This window comes from Bubalus bubalis, chromosome 18 (assembly GCF_019923935.1).
Source record: "Bubalus bubalis isolate 160015118507 breed Murrah chromosome 18, NDDB_SH_1, whole genome shotgun sequence".
Taxonomy (NCBI): domain Eukaryota; kingdom Metazoa; phylum Chordata; class Mammalia; order Artiodactyla; family Bovidae; genus Bubalus; species Bubalus bubalis.
In genome coordinates, this window is record NC_059174.1 from 9996458 (window position 1) to 10020209 (window position 23752).

General features: G+C 56.9%; 2 protein-coding genes across 11 annotated transcripts in view; one reads left to right on the forward strand and one right to left on the reverse strand.

Annotated features, from left to right (window-relative positions):
• Positions 1 to 7773, forward strand: part of NECAB2 (N-terminal EF-hand calcium binding protein 2) — a 54299-nt gene extending 46526 nt beyond the window's left edge. For all 6 annotated transcript variants that reach the window (XM_025268455.2, XM_025268454.2, XM_006045738.4 and 3 more), the window contains 5 exons: positions 882 to 935; positions 1428 to 1540; positions 5086 to 5163; positions 5575 to 5666; positions 7276 to 7773. In XM_025268455.2, coding sequence (XP_025124240.1) covers positions 882 to 935; positions 1428 to 1540; positions 5086 to 5163; positions 5575 to 5666; positions 7276 to 7304 — 366 coding nt within the window. In that variant the 3' untranslated portion in view covers positions 7305 to 7773. The remainder of the gene's footprint in view (positions 1 to 881; positions 936 to 1427; positions 1541 to 5085; positions 5164 to 5574; positions 5667 to 7275) is intronic.
• Positions 5648 to 23752, reverse strand: part of SLC38A8 (solute carrier family 38 member 8) — a 46300-nt gene continuing 28195 nt past the window's right edge. The window contains exons 8-13 of one of the 5 annotated variants that reach the window (XM_044932205.1): positions 17374 to 17488; positions 16065 to 16212; positions 15477 to 15685; positions 14179 to 14230; positions 11560 to 12713; positions 5648 to 6081 (exon numbers count right to left, since the gene is read on the reverse strand). In XM_044932205.1, coding sequence (XP_044788140.1) covers positions 12620 to 12713; positions 14179 to 14230; positions 15477 to 15685; positions 16065 to 16212; positions 17374 to 17488 — 618 coding nt within the window. In that variant the 3' untranslated portion in view covers positions 5648 to 6081; positions 11560 to 12619. Of the gene's footprint in view, positions 6082 to 6195; positions 6449 to 8169; positions 8460 to 11559; positions 12714 to 12923; positions 13050 to 14178; positions 14231 to 15476; positions 15686 to 16064; positions 16213 to 17373; positions 17489 to 23752 lie in introns of those variants that run through there. The other 4 variants (XM_044932204.1, XM_044932206.1, XM_044932208.1 and 1 more) reach the window with 4 other exon arrangements.

A 23752-nucleotide genomic window follows, 5' to 3' on the forward strand; every position in this document is an offset into this window, starting at 1 on the left:
TCAGGTCACGGACTTGTATATCTGCTACTCTGTTTTCTCTAACAACCAGGCAACACGCCTCACACACATGCTTGTGTAGAGCAGACAGACAGACACACCCTGTGCCAGGGACACGGCTTTCCTCGTGGAGGATGGACAGGGAGGGTACAAAGGTGGCATCTGTTGGGGAGCCCAAGTTAAAGGATTCCATGGATCAGGGGGAAGGGGCCCGGCCTCAAACTCGGGCTCGGAGCCTGGACCAGCTCCTGCGGCCCTTGGGTTCTCTGCTCTGAGATGGGGTGCTGGGCACTGCGGCAGCCCCCAGCACGGGGTCAGAAGGGGGCTGCATGGGCTCCTTGCTTCCGCAGTGCTGACAGTGGGGCAGCCTCTGCCTGAGAGTCTGGGAAGTTACCTGAGAGTTGGTGTAAAGCCTTTAGCCCGAGGTCAGTCAGGGGCCAGCAAGCACAGACCACCTCATTCAGACCGTTGTATTCCTGAGGCCCCAGGTCGGGGGTGACTCGCAAGTCGGGCAGTCTGTTGCCAGCAGTTGTGGCAGCCCCCCAGCCTTCTGGGCTCAGCAGGAGGGAGCCTCCTCTGTGTTCTTTGCGGTAGGTCTGCTTGGCCTCTGGGGTCTGGTGCCACAGCCAGACGGAATCTGTGCCTCTGGGTGGCTTTCCAGCCTGGCTTCCTCGGTACCCACTGAGCCAGCACTGCGGGCTGAGTCCCGCCCAGAGAGGGCTGGCCCTGGGAGCTCCCACCAGCCCCGGGACTTTAGGGTCCCTGGAACTTCGGGTGGAGGGGCCGGAGCTCTCTGGTGCTCTGTGTCCTTGTGGTGGTCCTGGAAGCCTCCTGGGCAGAGGGGGCCTCAGTCTCCAGCCTCTCTTCATGCTTTGTTGTTGCAGACCCTTTGGTTTGACCTTCAGCAGCATCTCTCGGACGAAGAAGGCACCAACATGGTGAGGACCCCTCCCTGTGGCCCCGTCCCCTTCTGGACCTGGACTCAAGATGCAGGAGGCTCAGTGTCCCTGACACCCCCACCCCCACCCAGGACCAGCTCAGGGGGATGTGCAGCCCCGGCAGGTGGCCTCCTTCCCTTCCCGGGGGTGTTCTCTGGCTTGGAGCAACGTGATCAGCAGACACTGATTCAATCAGAAGCAGTTCTGCAGACCATTCATTCTGTTGTGTCTTGGCCCCAGTGCCTTGCAGTCTCTCTCGAGCCTCTCTAAACCCCCTTGTCTGTTCTTCAGCACTTGTGTGGGACTGCTGCTTTTAGTTCATTTTTGCCAGTTTTCACAAAGATGACGAGCGTGTGTAGTGGGGTTGGGGGCTCGGGTTTATTCTGACCAAGGTGTCCTGTCCTGGGGAGGCTGCTGGGTCCTGGGCTGTGCCCCCCAGGGCCGGGTGGGGTCCTGGGTGAGGGGGTGGCTCATGGGTCCTGTGGCCCGCAGCACCTGCAGCTGGTCCGGCAGGAGATGGCCGTGTGCCCCGAGCAGCTGGGTGACTTCCTGGACTCTCTGCGCCAGTATGTGCGGGGCACCGCTGGGACCAGGAACTGCTTCCAGTGAGTAAGCCACGGGCCGGGGGCCTGGCCCAAGCAGCTTTGTCCCTGAGAACACCCCGGACGCCAGCGACGCACCTAGCGGGGTGGTTACAGGAGCCAGGGGCGAGTCCTCGCTCTGGCTCTTCCTTGCTGTGCAAATCTCCCAGTGACTTCGTCTCCCTGACCTCAGCTTGCTCACCTGTAAAGGGGGGGCCACTAACTGGGTGGTTGGAGGCCTCCGTGGAGCGATGCACCATGGGGGGCATCGGGCGGAGCCTGGCCCCAGTGCCCGCTGTGTTAACTGCCCTGCTTGCTGTCGTGGCTGCTCCTCAGGGCCCCCTGCCGCAGTCCCTGCTGCCAAGGCCTGCGTCCGGCTGGGGGTGTCCCCAAGGGCTGTTGGCACAAGCCGCTGGGCTCCCTCCTCTCCCGGCGGTGGCCCACTGGCAGACAGTAGCTGTGGGCTCCACGCCTGTTCCCCGTCTCTATTCTACGCTCCCCCCTAGCTGATTTCTCTCCCTCCCGAGCACATGTGCCTCCACCTGCTTCCTGGTGAAGTGGGGGGCGGGGGCCAGGCCTGGGGGTGCAGCGTGACTCAGGCTGCTGCTGTTGCTGAGTGCTAATTCCTGGTGGCAGGAGGGGGGCAGATGATTCCAGTTGGCGGCGGGTGCTGCGGAGGCCAGGAACGGGGTGGGGGTCTTCAGGAAGGGGCTGCTGGGTGCTGAGGCCTAAATAATGATGCCCCACCCACCCAGACCCGGAGTGGCAGCGAGGGGAGCGTGTCTAGGAACACACGACAGAGTGCGGCTCCACGGGGTGACCCAGGGGTGGTGGGTGAGATGGGGGGCGGGGGGCAGATAGGCAGGCCCTGCTTGTTCCAGGTATCAGGTACCACGGGGGAGATGCTAAGGCCGGAGCGGGGCCCAGTCCTGCCTCCTCCCTCGTATATGGACGTGTGGCGGCTGGATGGACGTGCAGCTGGGCAGCTAGGCAGCTAGGGAGAGGGAGGGGACTAGCACTTGGCACAATGTGGGCAGAGCTGGGATCTGCTTTGGAGTGGGGCTGACCGGACCAGCCCAGGGCCAGGGTGGGAGGCAGGCTGTAGAAAAAGGAGGCCAGGTGGAGTCTGAGATTCTTTGGCTTCAGAAATTTACTGGGGGCGAGGGGGTGGGGTGGGGTTGGCGGGTAGGGATGCTGGCTGAGCTGGAGACGTCACAGAGTATCAGGTGAGTGGGCGGGGGCTCACACAGGCCTTTGGGCCACATCACACTCTAGATGCCATTACATTCAAGGTGCCGGCATACAAGTTGGGGGACCCTGGGGGTGGTGGGCATCCAGGTGTCACCCAGGGCCACCAGAGCCGTGTGCTCGTCACTGGAGAAAGCGTGGAAGAAGGCCCATAGCTGGGCAGGCAGGCTGGAGACGGCACACAGTAGGGCATCCTATTTGTTGCATGACTCTTGTGTCTTCCATGCACCCCAAGCCTGCCTGCTATGTCCTCCCAGCCAGAGGCCTCACCCCGTGCCCCTGAAACCAGTGTGTCAGCCAAGCAAACACAAGCACTAATTGCTTTTCTCTGCCCTGCAATTACCAAATGGAGACGAAGCCCATCCCTTGGTGACCTCTGCCCACAGCGGGGCAGGCTGTAAGGAGCGAGGCCACCTCTGGGCGGGGCCAGGGTCCCCCTAATGACCAGGTGGCACACAGGCCCGAGCCCATCCCATCATCGAGAAAGGAGCCTCAGCCGGCGGGTAACCTCAGGCTGGAGGTAATGAAGTAATGATGCGATTAGCAGCCCTGTTTGCATCCTGAGTGGCAGAACCTGGAGCTGCTGTGATTATACAGCAGACGCCGCAAGCAATGGGCGTCCCCTCTCCGAGGATGCTGGGGGCTCTGTGCTGCTGAGCGCGTGGGGAAGAGGAGCAGGGAGGGCTTCCCAGAGGGGGCGGCGCTGTGATCTCAGAGGCCGGGCCTCCTCCTCTTCCCCTACCCTGCCCTGGTTGGCCACGTTCTTAGAGGCCACCCCCCCGCCTCCCCCGCCGTTGCTCTAAGAGCCCCCAGCCTGGGTCTGTCCGTCTGTCTGAACAAGGTGAGTATCCTGCGTCTCAGGGAAGGCCGGAGTGGCCTGGGACTCCGGCCAGGCCTGTTTCTAAGGATTAAATGAGACAAGGATTACAGAGGACAGCGTGGAAGATGCTTTTATTTTTAAAGGTAGGTTTTTAAGCTAGAAGTTAGGAGACTGGTGTGCTAGAAGCCAAAATATTTCAAAAAGGAGCAAATGTTTAATGGTATGGAATGTTGCTTATATATACACCTGGATAAAAGAAGGTTTAGCTGCTTTGAAGTAAATCTGATAGCTTCCCCTATGGGTAACCTTTATCATTTAGAGAATCTTAAGTTTGTACTCCAGATAACTTGCCATATTGTTTTTCACAACATGTTATTTTGGTCCCTAAGATCATGTAGAACTTGAAATCGTGAGAAGGAGGTTTGATTCGACCTTATGAAATTTATCCCCTAACAATCCCACATCACAGAAGAAACTTTTCTAAACTTAAGTTTATGTTCCAGGGAAAAAAGGTTTTTTTTCCTCGATGATTCCCTGGGTACCTTTTTGACCATATTCTTCTCTTGATCAATTATTTAACCCACTTAGAATACAGCTATGAAAATATGGCTAATGTAGTTATTTGAAAAGCCTTTTCTGAAGAATTTTCATGGCAAAGAAAAACAAGATTTAAATATTTTGCCTTCATGCAAAACATGTCTAGAAAAGAAATAGAAAATGTGGTTTATTTTCCCAGTTGTACAAAAATACCCAGTATTTGTATAAAAATATTGATGTTATGAATAATGACTTAATAACTTTGCTATCAGATTTTTTTTAAATCATAACTTCATCTCTTGGAGATAATCTGGAAAGAAAACAAAATCAGTAAGTTTATAGTGCCTCATATAACTTTTATTAACATAGTAGAAATTATATCAGATTTTTATCACAGAATGGTTTACTAGATAGAAGAAAAGTTATTCTCTAAACTGGTATGTTTTCAAGATCTTTTTTCAATTGATACTACTTTTCACTTTAAGTTGTTAGGTTTTTTTTTTTAATCTATAGAGAGCCTCTATTTGTCATGTATTTAAAAATGTTTCTAATAAAGATGGATGTTACAGATGGGAAAAAAAAAAAAAACAGGGTTTTTTTTTAATGAATAAAAAGGCCTTTTAAAAAACGGCATTTCATTGGAATTCATTCAACAGCCAGGCGCTAGGCACTGCAGGGGCCACAGCCAGGCGCTAGGCACTGCAGGGGCCAGGCCTCGCTCCAGGCAGCAGCGCTGTACATGCAGCTGTCAGAGCAGGGGGCGGTCCTGGGGTTCTGATCAGAAAGGAAGCATGTTCCAAGAGGGCCCTGTCCTGGACCACAGCTTTTGGGAACCTGTTTCCTGGCTCTGGGCGCCCGGTTTGGGCTCCTTTGTGGGCAGGGCAGGGCAGTGGTGGGGCTGGGCCTGTGGGGCCCTCTCTGCATCCTGGGAGGTGGCCACTGACTCGGGCCTTTCCTCTTGCAGCATCGCTGCCGTGAGGCTGGCGGATGGCGTCACCTTCGTGGTCTATGAGTTCTGGGAGACGGAGGAGGAGTGGAAGCGGTAGGCTTGGCACACACGCGCTCTGGCTTCCAGCCCGCGGGGGTGGGTGAGGAGTTGGGGACCCAGTGGCATCCACCACTCCGGAGGCTGGTCCTGCACCCCTCCATCTGGGAGCTGAATCCAGGTTCCTCGCCAGCCCTGCGAGCTGAGGCCAAGGGTGCTCCTGTTCAGAAACTGCTGCCCAAGGATAAAAATCCAAAAAGAAAGTTCTCTTGTTGAAGTCTGCTCAGGGGGAGGCGAGAACCAGGCTGTTGTACCCTCGGGGCCCCAGCAGTCATGCCGGGCCTTCTTACCTTCCCACGAAGGCTCTGGCCCCTGAGCTTGGCTGACTAGTCAGAGCCCCCAGCCCAGGGTCAGACTCAGACCCCGCTCCAACCCCCAGCAGCTCACAGGCGTCTCCCTGGGTTGTAGGCACCTACAGAGCCCTGTGTGCAAGGCGTTCCGGCACGTCAAGGTGGACACGCTGAGCCAGCCTGAGGCCTTCTCCCGGATCTCCGTGCCAGGTACTAGGGAAGAGGTCTGGAGCAGCCACAGGGGCATGGGGACACCTCAGGCCTGGCAGAAGCAGCAGGACCCAGATGTCCACAGACTCCTCGGTTCTCTTGTTGGTGTTCTGACGCTCAGTCGTGTCTGACTTTGTGACCTCATGGACTGTAGCCCACCAGGCTCCTCTGTCCATCAGATTTCCCAGGCAGGAGGGTTGCCATCTCCTTCTCCAGGGGATCTTGTTGACCCAGGGATTGAACCTGAGTCTCCTGCTTTAGCAGGCGGGTTCCTTACCACTGAGCCACCCAGGAAGCCTCTGTTCTCTTAGCTGCTAGGAAGTGTAGTCCATGAGTGAGTGCTCAACACAGAGGAGCCTCGGGCACCAGGTGGCTGGGAGGCGGCCCCGAGCCCAGCGTGTGGCAGGCTGGACTTCTACAGATTTGAGAACACACGATACTCATTACAATAACTCTAAAAATGACTGTAACATTGAAACAGTACTTAATATACAAAAAAGTCACAGATGCAGATATGTGTGTGTATATGTATTACATAGTTTATAATTATTATACATACATATGTAGCCACCAAGAACTATGGTTCCAACTGCCAAATGCTAGCATATAAAATCTTAGCCAAACTCCAGGAGATGGTGAGGGACAGGGAAGCCTAGTGCAGTCCATGGAGTCGCCAAGAGTCGACACGACTTGGTGAGTGAACAACAGGTACATAAAACGTGACGTTCCGACACTGTGTGCATTTTTTGGAACTCTAACAAAATCTGAAACCACGTTTGTACCTGTGGAAAATCAAACATGCGAAATAGCTATGGTCCCTGTTCCATGTAAAGCCACCCTTGACTGGGTGGCGCAGCTGGTGAACGAGGGCCTGCCTGGCACAGGTAAGACAGTTGTCCTGGCTCTGGGGGAGGGCAGAAGCTGTGAACACCCCCTTCTACATAATTTAACCCCCATTTCTTCCCCAGCATCACCTTCCCTCCCCCAGGGGTTTCACAGAACTCCAGGGCCAAGAAAGAGTCTAATGCTCTAACTGGCAAGATAAGTTTCCCCCTCACTTCCTTGATGTCGGGCTACAGGCGGATTTTAAAGCACCCATTAGCTAAACCGGGCCGCCGGTCACCCACCCGCGAGACTGCGGTGCACACCTTCCTCCTGGGCTGGCGGCTCTACATGGTACTCCCGTTTTTGAATGGAGCCCGATTTAGATGTTAGCTCCAGAAAATACTGAGCTACTGGAGCAGCAGGTACAAAATTACAGACCCAAGAGCAATTTTATTTACAGATACTTTTCCCTTCACGTCTCCTTTAACCAGACGTCAGTCTCTCCTGTCAGTGAATTAGGGGCTCCTCTGTCGAGTCGGCTTTACCAGGCCGCGGTGGAAAGACAAATTCACGTCCTAGAAAGTTTACTTTTTCAAATGGGCATACGGGCAATGTAAAGGCAAGTCTGCTCCTTGGATATGTGATTCGCCACCGGGGGGACAACCAGCAAGCACCCCTGGGGCGCCGGATGCAGGAGGGTCTGCAGGCACCGGTCTTCTGCCCTGAGCGGGGGCAGGGCCTGCTGCTCGCACCCCCACCGTAACCCATCTCTCTCCCTCTCCAGCTGCTTGGTGCACCCTGGGCCGTGACTGACCGCCTCCCCGAGGTCCCACAGATGCGTCTGCCGCCCTGCTCCCTCTGACAAAGGATGTCCACTCTTTTCTAGAAACTTTGGTATACTAGCTGTCTTTTCAGTATACTTCCAAATAAGAGTGTCTCTTCCTGCTGTTCAAAGTGAAGGCGCACCCCTCCCCTGGCACCCCCCTCCCCCACCCTTGGCGGCAGAGCAGCGTCTGAGCTGCCGGGGCCCTGCTGATGCTGGAGGGCAGTGGTGATGGAGGCGGCTCCCCCGCCAGCAGACGGCCACGCATGACCAGTCTCCGTCCACCTCTCCCTCACTCTCCCTGGTTGCCACTCCTCCACGTGGTAGGGGGCCAAGACCCTGTAGTGCCCACCCTAGGCCTGGGCTGAGCCCACAGGCGGCAGTAGACCCCACGTAGCAGTGCCCTGCTGGGCAAACAGCCGCCCGGGACGAGCACCAAATAAACTCCCAATGGGGACAGCTGTGTGTGTGTGTGTGTGTGTGTGTGTGTGCTATTTTCTGTGACAGCTGGGGAGGGAAACCACTTTATTAGCCATGAAACCTGAGCCAAGACCCCACCTTGTGTCAGGGGGGACATTCCAGGGTCCTAGAAGCCAGACCTGACTGGGCACAGTCTCTCTCTCACTGCACATTATGAACTTGATGCTCCGGCCAGAAGGCCAAGTCCCAGACCTCATTCAAAGCCGACTCTGGATGCTCTGTGACTTCCCCTCTGTCTCCCTGGCCAAGTTGCAGGAGAGCAACAGGACACACAAGTCTCGGGTCAAGAAAGGAAAGGGCCCTGCGTCCCTTTCCTAGAGGAGGAGGCAGAACCGCCAGGCACGAGGACGGGGGAGCTGGGGAGGAGACAGACGGCCCTGGAGCTGGGCCACGGCGCCCTCATGGCAGGACCAGGTCTGGTCTCTGCAGCCCCAGCTGGGACCGGTGCTGTCAATCAAGCCGCCACTGCAGGGTGGGGCTCTGCCTCCTCGGGCGGCTGGGGAGCCGTGAAGCCGCGGGTCCCCCTCGCACGGCCTCCCAGGGCTTGACGCCAGCGCCTCATGCAAAACCAGTGCAACCACGGGGCCTTGACAGAAGGGTGAAGTGCAGACTCAAATCCCAGCTGTGTCCCTGCAGCCAGCCTTCCTCAGCCTCTGTTTTCTTACCTGGGAAGGGGGAGGAGACCCCTCCTCTGGAGACCAGGAGCTGCCTGGCTCGCACCAAGGCTGCTGCAGGGGGTCCCCGTAAGAGCCACCCCACACACACACACACACACCCATACCTCCCCAGCACCCAGACCGCTCCGAGCCGCTCTGCTGTTTGAGCAACAGTATCCTCGGGGGTCGGGGCTCTTGGAGGTGCAGCTGAGGAGCCCCCGTTACCTGGGCCCACCCTGTCCAAGCCCTCCCGTCATGCAGATCTGTGCTGACTATGGCCACAGGCACTTCGCACCACCTCAGATTCCGCAGGGGAGGAGCAGGCTCCGAACACCCACCCACCCGCAAAGGTGCGAGAGCCTCCACTCACTCTACCCTCCAGGGCCGGGCGCCCTCGCTGCCTCCTGTGGCATCCTGGGACGGGCAGGCGGGGAACCCAAGACCCCGACAGGCAGGCAGCAAATCCGGAGCGCCCAGGGCTGCCACCTGTGCCCCCTGACCACCTCGCACCCAGTGTAGGAGAGCAACGGCCCTGGATTAACACAGGTCCCAACAGCTGGACACGGAGTTGCCACACAACCCCACAGCTCCACCCCAGGGGTGTACGAGGCCCCAAAGAACCGACACGGTGAAGCAGGGTCCTGTGCCCATGTATTCACACATGAGCCAGGAGGCAGAACACACAAGTGTGCGTAGTGGGTGAGCAGACTCCTGAGTGTGGCCCATCTGGGCAGCAGACTGCAGATCAGCCGTCGGGAGGGACGACGTCCTGGCCCAGGCTGCGGCACGGTGCCCTCACGGGCACAGGCAGCCACGTCGGTACAACCCCATTCACAGGGAACATCTGGAAGAGTTAAGCCCCTAGAAGTGGAAAGCAGCTGAGGGATTGCGGGGGAGTGACAGTGTGGGAAGGGCTTTGGGAACGGGACGCTCAGCGGTGTGGAGAGGCTCGGCTTCAAGATAGTTTATGTTACCTGAATCTCATTTCTTTTTAAAAAAAAGTCACAGTCAACTCACTTGCCCAAACACATTCACCACCTGTGTTCCTCGTGTCCAGTTCAGGACCGAAGCCTGCCGTGGGAGTGGTGCGCCCACCACTCTGGTGGGGCACAGGCCACCCCTCGGGGCTGGGCTGGTCGCCGTGTGGTCCCGGGGGGGGACCTGAGCCACTGGAAGCTCCCTTGCCCAGGACACGCAGACCCCCTGCAGCCCAGGCCACTCCGAGCAGAACATGTCACCTGGACTGCCCTGTTCACAGCAGTCACTTGAGACAGAAGGGTCTCTACACGCCAGCACAGGGGTCACCATCGATGGACCAGGACCCTGTGACGGCCCGGCTCTGTGGGTCTCTCTCAGCTGAGCCTCATGGCTATCTGGGGAGGGAGCGGCTGCCCGCAGCTTCATTTCAGAGGGGAGCGAAGAGGGTGAAAGCCAAGGGCCAGCGTTGGAAGGGAAGGGTGGTGGGGGAGGCTGCCCCAGCTCCAAGGAAGGACACCAGGGCTGAGAACCACACTCACGGAGGTTTCCTGGGTCAGTCACCTGAGGCTGAGGGCTGTTGGAAGCAGGGATGGGCCTGGCTCAGTCACAGGGCTGGTAAGCGGCAGGCGGGGTCAGCCAAGACATGCCAGACCCACAGCCCCTGCTAGGACCACCCTGGGCTGGAGCATGCACTCCAGCCCTCCGTCCCACAGCTGCTTCCCTGGTGGAGGGGACTTCAACCTGCCCCTGGAGCGCGGGCCTCAGCCTCGTGTCTGTCTGCATCCCCGCCCTGCATGATCACACCTGATCTGAGGCTTGGTCCTATGGGAACCCCATCTGTGCCTGTCAGAGGCGGAACACTGGTGCCTGGGGGCAATCCTCGTCACCCCTCCAGGAGCCCCCCACCCTTCCAGCATCAGTGTCAGGCCACCCCCTCCCTGCCATCCTCTCCTGCATTGCAGGGAGCCCACGTGTCTGGTCATTCCCTTTTCCCCTTGGATCTGTGTTCACCTCCTCATCTCAACCTAGATTTTCTGGAAATGAGAGCACCATTGCTTGGGTCGCCCACCAGCTGCTGTACATAAACCATCACCTTTTAATTCTCACATTGCCTCACACACAGTAAACCTGCTCTGGTTTGGCTGGTGGGGAAATGGATTCTTAGGGGAGGTTCATAATAAACTTACTGGATTTTGAGAAAGCAAATGGCAGATAGTGTTCAAAACCAGTGGTCTGACTCCAAAGCCACTTATCACACAGAATCCCTTTAAGCACACCCCTTGCCCGCCATGCTTGGTTCTTACCCAGGACCCTATCATGGCCCAGCCTCCCAGCCAGCACCCCGGAACCAAGCATGCAGGGTTAATGTAACTCTCTGTTCATCTACACCAGCTCCAGGTGCTAAACGCTCCATGATCTCACTTCTCAGCTCATGTGCCGGTTCTGAGACCCTCATTCAGGAGGACGCGAGGTGTAGAGCTGATCAGAGCACCTGGAGAAGGGTCCCTTATCCCCTCATGGGGTCCGAGTCTTCAGGGACAGCCAGGGCACTGGGGGGGCAGAGGCCCCAGCCCTGCCCCCAGGGTCGACTAGTTCCCCCGCCTTGGCTACAGCTCAGAAGACAGATGATTGGAATTCAACCCCTCATTAGTCCCAACCCAACTCTGAAGCTCACAGGACAGGCAGCCTTGAGGTTCCTAAACCTCAGTTCCCTGACCTGTAAAAATGTTTGAAAACGTATGCTAAGTCCAAGAAGCCGGACACAAAAGACCACGTATCGTGTGCGTGCATTCATACGGAATGTCTGGAACGGGCAAGTCCATAGAGACAGAGCGCAGAGCCACGGTTACCAGGGACCAGAGGGAGAGAGGAGGGGGATTCAGGGCTGCAGGTCCTGGGTTTCTCTGGGGCTACAAATGCACGGGAGTTGGGTACTGCGGACAACGGAGCCACTCTATATACCCACAGACACCCAGACTGCACACTCTGACCGTGTGGCATGTGAATCAACGTCCCAAAGCAACATCAGCACAGGGGGACAAGCTGGGAGACAGGCAAACCACGTGACAGTTCCATCAAGACGTCGTCGCACACACCCGACGTGACGCAGCGCGACCCGGCCACTGCCTACCTGGGGGAGGTGTCCTCAGATGTCAGCCCCTGCAGGCGCGGGCACCGCTGGCTTCCGGTGGACGTCCCGGGGCAGAGGAGGAGCGGCCGGAATCCAGCCATGTCCATCCAGGGGTCCCAGGCCCTGGGCAGGCTCAGCACAAGCGAGCACGGTGGCTCGATGCAGCAGCAGTGGCCAGTCCTCCACCCTGAGCCCGCAGACCCCGCTGCACCACAGCCCAGAATCAGGGTGGGGTCGGAAGGGACCCACAGAGCAGACAGCGCGCTTGGCCTCCAGGCTCTTCTGGTCCAGCCAGTGGGAGGACAAGGGCCTCTCCTTGGGGTCCCACCCACCAGAGAGAGGCCAACTCAGGGTATACATCTCAGGCCCCCCGTGCCCTGGCCTGAGCACCAGCTTGAGTGCCCTGCCACCCTCAACCGATGGCACCCCCAGCCCCCCTGGGCTCTCATCCACCAAGCCATGCCTTCACCTCGTGTCTTTGACCCCAACACCCCAAAGCAGGGTTCCCTGGGCCTCAGCACCTACTCCCCAGTTATGGGGTGTACTGTCCCCCAGAAACATAAGCTGCAGTCCTAACCCCAGGAAATGGTGAATGTGACCTTACTTGGAAAGAGGCTCTTTGCACATCCCAAGTAAGATGAGGTCCCCTGGGCCCTCTAAGAGGGACACGTGGACACACAGGTAGCTGGAGACAGACACGGCGGGTGCAGACACGCCCAGGAGCACCAGGGTGGCCAGCAGGCACCAGGGGGCTGGAGGCAGCAGGTGGGGAGAGGGAGTGTAGCCCCACGCACACCCTGACCCCAGACTCCCAGGCTCCAGACTGAGAGCTCTGGCCGCTCTGGCCTGAAGCCCCCAGGTCTGTGGTCACGTGCAGGGCCTACACCACCTCTCACCACCACACCAGACACCCCGGGACCCAGTGGAAGCCCAGAGGCACAGCCTGGGAAGGACGGACAAGTCAGTTTCTCCAGCTTCTTAATGAAGAGGTCACATGGTTCTCACGGCCAGATGCAGGCAGCCGCGGGGGCCCCCGTCCTGCTGGAGCGCGGGCCGCCCCTCACAGCAGCTCCATGACGGCCGCCACCGTGCTCTGCCCGAAGATGAAGGCACCGACCAGCACGGAGACCACCCCCCAGGCCTCCAGGCAGCACCTGCCGAGTCAACGAACCCACGTCAACCACGTGCTTCTCCAGAGTTTCCCACAGAAGAGCCAGACATGTATCGAACGCTCATGATGTGAAGCCCAGTAGTCACCAATTTGGAAACAATTCCAGTTGCCTTCCCCTTACCTGTAGGGATGGGTTTCTGAGACAACAGGAAATAAAGCATCCCCGCAGTTGAAAAAAAAATTAACTCCCAACTGTTACTTCCTAACCTCATTCCTCCCGGTGCTTTACCAAAGACAGAGAAATGGGGTTGCGGTGGGGGAGACATTAGGTTCAAACCCCTTTTTTGCTCCTTTTCCTTGGGGGTGGGGTTGAAGCCTCCTGAAAGTGAGGAAGGAGAAGCCCCAAGTCACACAGATGGGAACAGCGGCTGGGGGGGGCCAGGGAGGAGGGGCCAGGGGTGGCTGGAACTGGTGGCCGAGGCCATATCCCCACGCTTCATAATGTAACCAGGAGAGATGGGGCAGACAGCAAGGCGGGAGCCGCGATAATAAGATTCCCGCAAAACGGCAGGGATATTTCTAGCCCCATTAACAAAGGCCGCGGGGCCCGTTGTCATGGAAAGACCATCTCCAGTTACACAGCATCGCAGAGTGCAGCTCAGTGCCAAGAACACCCACCCGGCTGAAGGGGGGAGTGAGGGAACGTGACGGGGCTGCGGGCTCCTCGGAGCAGCTCTGATGGATCAGAAGGCCCTAAGGCAGCGCTGGGATTAAAAATCCCCTGAAAGCCCATCAGTAACGGCTCGGTGAACTTGGCCCGAGGCGCCACACAAAAGCAGCAACACTTGAAGGGGCACTACAGGGAACAAACCATGTAGGGGCCCCCCACCCCCACAGGCCATCGGGGCCAGCGCTCAGCTCAAGTCAGCTTTAGAGTCGCCCAGAAAAACATTGCGCAACCCAGCAGGGAACCTGGCCGAGTCTGCCGCTGTGGGAAGACCAAGCTTGGGCCCCGTGTGGCCAGAGGAAGGGGAAAAAGAGGCACAGGCCCGCGGGTGGGACCCACATTCACAGCTGCTGTGATGCGAGGGCATCTTTCTGTTCAGGGCTGAGTGGTAGCACCCCAAAGTCACACCCAACTGGAGCCCATGACCATGACCTCAGGTGGAAAGAGGCTCTGTGGGGTGACAGGACCAGCCTGCACCCACCCTGCCCTGGAGAAGGATGCTCGATTACAGCACTCCAGCTGCCAGGAAGACCCCAAATCCACAGACAGCTCCAACCACAGACCACAGCCCTTGGCGTGGAAGGCGGTGATGCGTGGACTCAGCAGAGCGCTGGCTTCGACCCTCCCGGCTCAGTTACCCGTCGCTGTGCAGACGAGGGCCCCTCCTGGCCTGGCCGGCAGTTCCCTCCTCAACAGAACCCCGCGGGCCCGACTACATCTCACGCCCCTGGAGCCGAGCCCCGCACATGCCCTGTCGCCGCCCTCACATGCAGACACTCACTTAACCCGGGGTCCGATGGGCTCCACGCTGACTGCACAAATGAGGCACAGACCTGCGGGGGAGAGCCTGGGGTCACTGCAGCTCTTTGTCATTGAACCCAAAGCAACCCCGAGCTCTACAGGGCTCAGCCAACACCCAGCAGCCCCTAGGGACCCAAGAGGCCAGCAGAGCCTTCGCCCACAGTAGCTCCGTGGACTCCCCCTGCCCCTGGTGAGAGGGCGGAGCGCATGGCCCACGGCACCGCTGTGGGGTCCTTGCTCAACACCCCCTAGCACCGGGGTCTCTCCAGCAACAGTGACAGCCACACTCGTCTCTGGCGAGACGGTGCGAGTCAGGGCCAGGTCGGGGACCGACACCTGGGACGCATCTGACAGCCGCCAGCTGCCTGTGTTGTCTGTCGGTTTTTTCCCCCTCTTTTTTAATGGTGCTGCTGGGACTCGAAGTCAGACAGCTCGGCCTAAAGAGCCTGCAATCTCTCCCCACTCCCAAGCCTGTCCCAGCTGGTCCTTTCCAGCACGGAAATGGCTGGAGCTAAAAGGCCCCACCCAGGACACAGACACCCAGCCCATCCTGTGTGTTTAAGATACTGCATGGCTGAGCCCATCTGACCCAGACCAGGGCTGGGGGTGGTGTGGGGGTGGGGGTTGGTAGAGAGAATCGGACCCCACTCCCGTCTGAAACCGCCTTCCAGCACCAGGGGCCGCCCGGGTCTGGGGTTTCGGCCCCTGTTTGCTCCTCCTCCCCCGGGGAGCCCAGCGTTGGCTACCCTGCATCTCCCAGGCCCGGATAATAGCCAGGCCAATTCAACAGGAATTTCACATCATCCTCACACTGGGAAGGTTTCCTAGGAACCCACCAGTCGTGGAAACTGTATTCACCTCCCAGGTTTGGGGGAGAAGGGAGAAGGTGTTTGAGGGGCACCTTTGAACCACACAAGTTTCATGTAGTTGAAAACATTTAAATAAGATTAAACCCTACAGCGAGTAGCAGCCTTGAGAGGGTGGCTGAGGTTGACTCGGAACTGCTCCATGCTACCTCTTCCGCATGAGAGGCCTCAGGGCCTTAGTCCTCCTGTCTGCGGGATGGGTTGATGGCAGCACCCCACCTCGCATGTCCATCAAGGGTTGACGAGGTGCCTAACGAGGGAAGGTGTGCAGAGCCCTAGGCCTGGCTCAGTAAACAGGGCTGGGAGCCATCCCACCTGCACGGGCTCCCACCCCCTGCACCCTGACCTCCACGTGGCCGCCCCACGGCAGGGAGCTGGGAAGGACCCACGGCCGGGGGAGCCAGGGCCTCACCTGGGAAGATGAAGATGAAGAAGGAGCTGATGCCGCCGATGATGCCGATGATCTCGCTGAGGTCGGGCAGGAACAGGGCCATGGCGAGCGTCGCGGTGACCCAGAGCACGGTCAGCGGCATCCGGACCCACGGCCCCGAGGGCTCAGCCACAGCCCACGGCCCACACGCCCCGCCACAGCCCCGCCTCCAGAAGTCCTGCATCACCGACCTGGAGGCCACAAACCACGGGCTCCCATGTGAGTGCACCCCCGCCCACGCTGGGTGCCCCAGAGTCCCCCAGCTGCCCCGCACACCCAGCTGGGCTCCCATTCCACAGCAGGGCCTCGGTCCCCAGAAACCCCCACACGTGAGCAGCTGACGGGTGGGGCCTCGCCGGGCGGTCAGGTTCTGGCCACCAGGCTGCAGTCCTGACACCAGTTGGGCCACGCTGGGCAAACCACCTGACTCCCCTGCCCCTTCTCCTCCTCCAGGAAAGGGAGGTGACGACCACCCCCACGACACACAGGCTGGCGTGGTGCCCAGCACGTGCCAGTGCTTGATGGACGGTGTGCCCCACCCTCAACCCTGTGCCCCCGAGCTGGCCTCACCTTCCCAGGAAGAGCACGATGGGGTAGGCGGTCACAATGGATACAGCGAAGAGGACCCGGGCGACGATGACGACCCCGTCGCTGCCTGGGTAGGACATCAGGATGTCAGCAGACACATCTGTCCCGAAGGTCAGGAAGCCGTACACACCTGCGAGGGCCACAGGGGAACCCAGGAAAGCTGGTGAGAAAAATGCCGGTCCCCCATCTCAACCCCGACACGCTGACAGCACCCACCTCTGCCGCTGCTGAGGTTTCCCCTCGGAGCTGACAGTAGGTTCTAGAACCTCCCCAGGCTTTTCTGTCCTCAGCCTACAGGATCCTCAGTTCTTCTAACTTCAAGACCTGCTGGCCAAGACTGTTCCTCCCAAACAGCTCAGCGTTCACATACGAGGCTCCAGGATGGACTGGAAGCACTGTGACTAATACTTTCTGTGCCCTGTTCCCCCACTCTCTCAGTACCCGGAGAAAGAAGCTGGCCATGCATCCATTTTCCTGATGGGAAAATTCAAGGCCCAGTGTCAGCAACTGTCTAGAATAACACAGCTTATTACAGTAGCGGTCAGGTCCCTCCCCCACAATCCAGCAGTGCCTCCCAGCCACCTGCCCTGTCCTGAGACCCCACCTCTGAGCTTTGGCTTTTTGCCCATCCCACGATCCTGCTGGCCCTGCAGCGTCTGGAAGAGAACCTCAATCACGGGGTCCGACCCAGGGGCTACAGAGCCCTGCTAGACAGAGGTCACCCAGCAAATGTCCAGGCCCCCGACACGTGTATGGCCGCCTCGGGGCTTCCTGAATCAGAGGCTCTGACAGGCCAATGAAAGAAAGAAAGCTGCCAGGCTGGAGGAAAGCAGCCAGGAGTCAGCCTGAGCCCAGGCCCTGGGCCGGATGAGCTGTGGGACCTCGGGTGTGGCAGCCCTTCTGTGAGCCACACCCTGCCACCTCTGAAGACCCTCCCACGCCAGTGTGTGGATGCTCAAACCCACTGTATCCGAGAGGGTGTCCTGTAAACCACACCGAATGTAACACTCTGACAGCATCACTCCTGCCATCCTTCCAGATGGGGAGGAGGGGGTGTGGCGAGACAGTCAGCCAGGGTTTCTATCTCAGCTTAGACATCAAGTCAGGAGACCCTGGTTGAGCTGAGGCAATCCTCTGGGTACAGTGTCCTCCTCTATGAATCATGGACTCTCCTGGGGGCGTTAGGGACCAAAGACGCTCCAACCACTTAGCGCTATGCCCAGGATGTGTATTATTCCGGTTTCTCCTACTGCTCCACCCCCAGGCCCTGGGCACCCCAGGCAGGCCTTACCTGTCAGCGAGTAGACGAGGCAGCAGGCCAGCAAGGACAGCACGGAGACCAGGGCCCAGTGCCCGAGGCTCTGGTGGCGCATGCTGCAGTAGATGGACACGGCGGCTTCGTGACACTGCAAGAGAGGGGCAGGGCCTGGGACTCGGGCCAGCCTGGCACCCTCTAGAGAGTCTCACTGTCCCAGAACGTGAGCAATGACCCAGAAGCCCACCACTTAGCAGAAGGGAGAAGTTGTCAGATATCCACGTGTGGAATATTACATGGCACCGAAAGGGGTAAACACAACTGCACACCCCGTCACAGAGGCCCCGCGGCCGTAACGTGGAGCGAAAGCAGCCAGAGAAGAATGTTTCCACACATGTGAAGTTAAAGTTACAAGCCAAACAAGCCAGGATGGGGTCCTCAATCACTGTTGATGCTGGGGGTTGTGCTGTGCACGGTGTGACGTGGACCAGACCCCCAGCCTTGACCCACGAGGTGACAGGAGCGCTCCCTTCAGGTGTGACAATCAAAAGTGTCTGCAGACATTGCCAGGTGTCCCCTGGGGGAGGGGGACAAAGTCAACCCAGTTGACAACCCTCGTTTATGGTGACAGAGGGCAGAGTAGTGGTATGGGTGGGTGGATGGTGGTCCCGAGGGAACATTCCAGGGGGCTGATGATGTTCTATGTCCCTACTGGGGTGATGGTCTTGTGGGAACACACATACTTATGATTTATACACTTCCTATGTACTGGACTGGAAAAGGTCAGTTTTCATTCCAATCCCAAAGAAAGGCAATGCCAAAGAATGCTCAAACTACTGCACAATTGCACTCATCTCACACGCTAGTAAAGTAATGCTCAAAATTCTCCAAGCCAGGCTTCAGCAATACGTGAACCATGAACTTCCAGATGTTCCAGCTGGTTTTAGAAAAGGCAGAGGAACCAGAGATCAAATTGCCAACATCCGCTGGATCACAGAAAAAGCAAGAGAGTTCCAGAAAAACATCGATTTCTGCTTTATTGACTATGCCAAAGCCTTTGACTGTGTGGATCACAAAAAACTGTGGGAAATTCTGAAAGAGATGGGAATACCAGACCACCTGATCTGCCTCTTGATGCAGGTCAGGAACCAAAAGTTAGAACTGAACATGGAACAACAGACTGGTTCCAAATAGGAAAAGGAGTACGTCAAGGCTGTATATTGTCACCCTGCTTATTTAACTTATATGCAGAGTACATCATGAGAAACGCTGGACTGGAAGAAGCACAAGCTGGAATCAAGATTGCTGGGAGGAATATCAATAACCTCAGATATGCAGATGACACCACCCTTATGGCAGAAAGTGAGGAGGCACTAAAAAGCCTCTTGATGAAAGTGAAAGAGGAGAGTGAAAAAGTTGGCTTAAAGCTCAACATTCAGAAAACGAAGATCATGGCATCTGGTCCCATCACTTCATGGGAAATAGATGGGGAAACAGTGGAAACAGTGTCAGACTTTATATTTTTGGGCTCCAAAATCACTGCAGATGGTGATTTCACCCATGAAATTAAAAGATGCCTGCTCCTTGGAAGGAAAGTTGTGACCAACCTAGATAGCATATTCAAAAGCAGAGACATTACTTTGCCAACAAACGTCCGTCTAGTCAAGGCTATGGTTTTTCCAGTAGTCATGTATGGATGTGAGAGTTGGACTGTGAAGAAAGCTGAGCGCCGAAGAATTGATGCTTTTGAACTGCGGTGTTGGAGAAGACTCTTGAGAGTCCCTTGGACTGCAAGGAGATCCAACCAATCCATTCTAAAGGAGATCAGCCCTGGGTGTTCTTTGGAAGGAATGATGCTAAAGCTGAAACTCCAGTACTTTGGCCAACTCATGCGAAGAGTTGACTCGTTGGAAAAGACTGATGCTGGAAGGGATTGGGGGCAGGAGGAGAAGGGGACAACAGAGGATGAGATAGCTGGATGGCATCACCGACTCGATGGACGTGAGTTTGAGTGAACTCGGGAGTTGGTGATGGACAGGGAGGCCTGGCAAGCTGCAATTCATGGGGTCGCAAAGAGTCAGACACGACTGAGCAACTGAACTGATTACTATATCACATTTTAAAAAATCTAAAGTACATATACCACTGCCGAGAGCCCACCTACGATGTGACATTCTTGGGGCAGGTCCTGGGCAGCCAGGGAGACCCTGCTGAGCAGCCAGGGAGGAGCTGCTGTTTCTGGATGTGCCCTGTGGGTTTAGGGAACTTCCCAGGCTCCCGGGACAGGGTTCCCATCGTCACATTCACTTACTCCCTTCTGATCAAAACCAGCACGATGACCGTCTATGTCTGCCACTCACCACACTCAAGACTCCCTCCACCCACCGGGCTCAGCCCACAGCTGTCCCTCTCCACTGCCTCAGGGCCTTTGCCTGTGCTGTGTGCTCTGCCGGGGGTGGCCCCCGGCCCGGCCAGCTCCCACTCATCCTTCAGGAAAGCCCTCCCCTGCTGGCCCCATGTGAGCACAGCTGGGCTTGTTGGCTCAGCGTCTGTTGCGTGTGTGGTAGCAGACACACTCGCCTCACTCATCCCCAGTGTGGAGTCTGGCCCCCAGTTGAGGGCCCTCCTGGGATTACTCAATCATCCATCCCTCTGCTCCATCTGCAGCCGTGAGGCCTCCCAGCGCCCAGCCCGGCTCCTCACACTCAGACCCTCACTGGTCCCCTTGGTGTGAATCTGGGGTAGCCCCTCAACCAGGCCCACAGCCCCTACCCTCATGGAGCACACACTGGGAGTGGCTGGGGCACCTCGGTTGCGGGACTCCCGATTCCAGCTGCAGAGGTGGCTTGCAGCCCAGGGCAAGCCCACCACACCTTCTACAACAGGCGAGCCTCAGGGACCTCCCTGACCTCATGGAAGCCCACTGCAGGCCGGCTCAGCCAGGCGGTGGGCACTTAAATTCCCCCCAAATACAAAAGGACCCTCGAGCAGCAGGCATCAATGTCCTGCCTCCTGCACTCGGGAACCCAGACGTGGGGAAAAGATGGTTGGTGGTGGCCGGATGGAGCCCTGCCCTCCTCCCTGTGGGTCCCACGACTCCTGGGTCATGTGCCTCTTGGTCTTATTTGAGGGAATAAAGCTTCTGAGGGCAGGGCTGCCCTGCTGGGACAGCATCTAGAACAGCGTCTGACCGAGAGCAGGCTGACCAGTCACTAAGTGGTGGGGTGCGGGGCAGAGGAGCACGTGGTGGGTAACAGGTGGAAACAGCCCAGACGTCCCCCGGCTGAGGGATGGAAACGCAAGCCGTGGACTCGGCAGAAAGTGGAGCATCGCTCAACCGTGAAAAGGGATGCGGTCCCGACACACGCAGCACACAGAAATCACCTCGAAATCACCATGCAGAGTGGAAGAAGCCAGCCACAGAGGACTAGCTACTGTATGATTCCACTTACAGGCAGCGTCCAGAAGAGGTACACCCAGAGACGGTGAGAAAGATTCTGGCTGCCAGGGACTGGGCGGGGGACGAGCTGGGGATGGGGAGCGGTGGCTAACAGGTACAAGTTTCTTTGGGGGCGGTGAGGAATGTTCTGAAATTGACTGTGGTGATGGCTGCAGAACTCTGTGAACATACCAAAGACCTAGAGGTGAGTTGCACCCCACGTAAGTCATATCTCAGAGCTGTTGAGCTTTGAGAAAAAAGAGAAAAGAAACAAGAGAAAAGAAGCCATGCAGCTGGCCAACAGGCACACTAAACGACGCTCAACAATGGTGACTATCAGACAAACATGGATCAAAACCGCAGGGAGGAATCGCACCTCACACCAGTCAGAACGGCCGTGCTCAAAGTCTACACGTAACAATTGCTGCAGAGGGTGTGGAGACAAGGGAACCCCTACGCTGCTGGTGGGAATGTAAGCTGGAACAACCACGATGGAGACCAGTATGGGGGTTCCTTAAAAAACTAAGAACAGAGCTACCATGTGACCCAGAAATTCCACTCCTGGGCACATACCTGGAGGAACGGGACTTGAGAAGATACACACCCCAACGTTCACGGCAGCACTGTTCACAACAGCCAAGACATGGAAGCAGCCCAAGTGTCCAGTGACAGAGGAATGGAGAAAGGCGTGGTTATGGACATGCAATGGAATATTATTCAGCCATAAAAAGGAATGAAACACCACCATTTGCAACAACATATATGAACCTAGAGATTATCAAACTAAGAGAGAGGAATATGATATCACTTATATGTGGCATCTTTAAGAAAGAAATAGATACAAATGAACTTATTTCCAAAACAGAAACCGACTCACAGACATAGAAAACAAACTTCCAGTTACCAAAGGGGAAAGGGGGGGTGGGGGATAAATTAGGACTTTGGGAGTAACATATACACACTACTATATATAAAACTGCAAGGAGATCCAACCAGTCCATTCTAAAGGAGATCAGCCCTGGGATTTCTTTGGAAGGAATGATGCTGAAGCTGAAACTCCAATACTTTGGCCACCTCATGCGAAGAGTTGACTCGTTGGAAAAGACTCTGATGCTGGGAGGGATTGGGGGCAGGAGGAGGAGGGGACAAGAGAGGATGAGATGGCTGGATGGCATCACCGAGTCGATGGACTTGAGTATGAGTGAACTCTGGGAGTTGGTGATGGACAGGGAGGCCTGGTGTGCTGCGATTCATGGGGTCACAAAGAGTCGAACACGACTGAGTGACTGGACTGACTGACTGATATATAAAACAGATAACCAACAAGGATCTACTCATAGCACAGACAACTCTACTCAATATTTTGTAACAACCTATAAAGGAAGAGAATCTGAAAAAGAACATACATACACATATATTCAGTTACCAGAATCACGGTGCTGTACACCTGAAACTAACATGATACCATAAATCAATCACGCTTCAGTTAAAACAAAACAAAGGAGAAGTATTACACGTGGCCAGGGTCGCTGGGAGCAAAGCCTCACCCTAACCCCTGCTCCCCACAAGCCCCTCTTTCTGATTCTGCACAGGCGGGAGGGGGCTCCCCATTGCTAAGTGTGTGGGGAAGGGTGTGGTTGAACTGAGACAGGGACTCCCCACTTCCCTGCACAGCCCTGCCCTACCCCTCACCCTCCTCCCTTCCACCTTCCCCTACATCTAGTCCCCCCACCCCCAGATCCCCGACTCCACAAGCTGGATCCTAGCAGCCCCTTCCCTGGCCTCAGCAACTAGTCCTCAGCCCCACCCCCACCCCGCATCCACATCTTTCTCCTAACTCCCCATCTCTGCATCCCGTGTCCCTGGAAACTGCAGCCCAGGCCTCCGTTGCTAGGAGAATCAGATGAGGGAGCCGAGGCAAAGGTGAGGGGGGCACCCCCTCCAAGCATCTGGAAAGCGGCCCCCCTTCTGCTCCGCTGGCGCGAGCCTGCTACACCATATGGTGCTCAGGCAGCCGAGAGAGGGCTGGTTAAACTCCATCCAGACAGTTGACAGCAAAATCATCGCTTTACATCTTTCAAAATATTGGGTGTGTGGGACGAAACGTGAGAAATCCTGTAAGCGGCTCGCTAAGTCCCAGGAGCGATACAGCAACTCATTTATAAAAAAGAGAAATGGAAATGTTTCAGGATTTTTTTTCCCCCCAAGAAATGGTTCTCAGAGAAGACACAAGATGAAGAACAGAAAGAGGAGCTGATGGATGGGTAAGTGGAGAAGACACCGGGGCTAGGAAGCTGAGACACCGTCAGTCTTGAGCCCCTCTGCCTTGAGAACATGCTTCTACATGGGGCGGTTTTGTTGTCAGTGTGGCGGGTAGGTGGTTGTCTTTAGGAGAGAGGCAAATCTTTCCAAAATAAGCAATGGAAAAAGGGGGTCAGCTGCCACCTGTGGGGAGACTGGGGAACCCCAAGAGAGACCAGAAGGCAGGAAGCAGAGCTCGACCCCCACTACAGCCATCTCCAGCCCCTCACCAAGCACCCACCTCACCCAGACCTTAGCAGCTCTCCAGCCTGGGACCCCTCCCCTCCGTGGATCTCCAGCAGAAGCATCTCCCTGCACCTGCCGCCTCCCACACATTCCTCAAGACTCCTCTTAGGCCTCAGCGCCTAGCAGAGGGCATCTCTGAATCTGCCCCACCGAGAGCTACATCAGAAGCACCACCAACTAGATTCCACACACAGAAGCTCTTACTCCACAACATTCTGTCAAATTCTATATATCCTGCCCAGCACCTGCCCTGCACACCTTGCTGCCCTTCTAGCCTGCAAGCCTCCAGCCCCTACGGCAGAATCCACCTGCAGGAAGGCAGCTCCCAGTCCCCAGGTGGGGCGACACCACCACCAGGACTTTCAAAGGAGGGCACAGGTCCTGGACCCACACACTCGACCTCAGACCCAACAAACGGGCTGCTGCTGG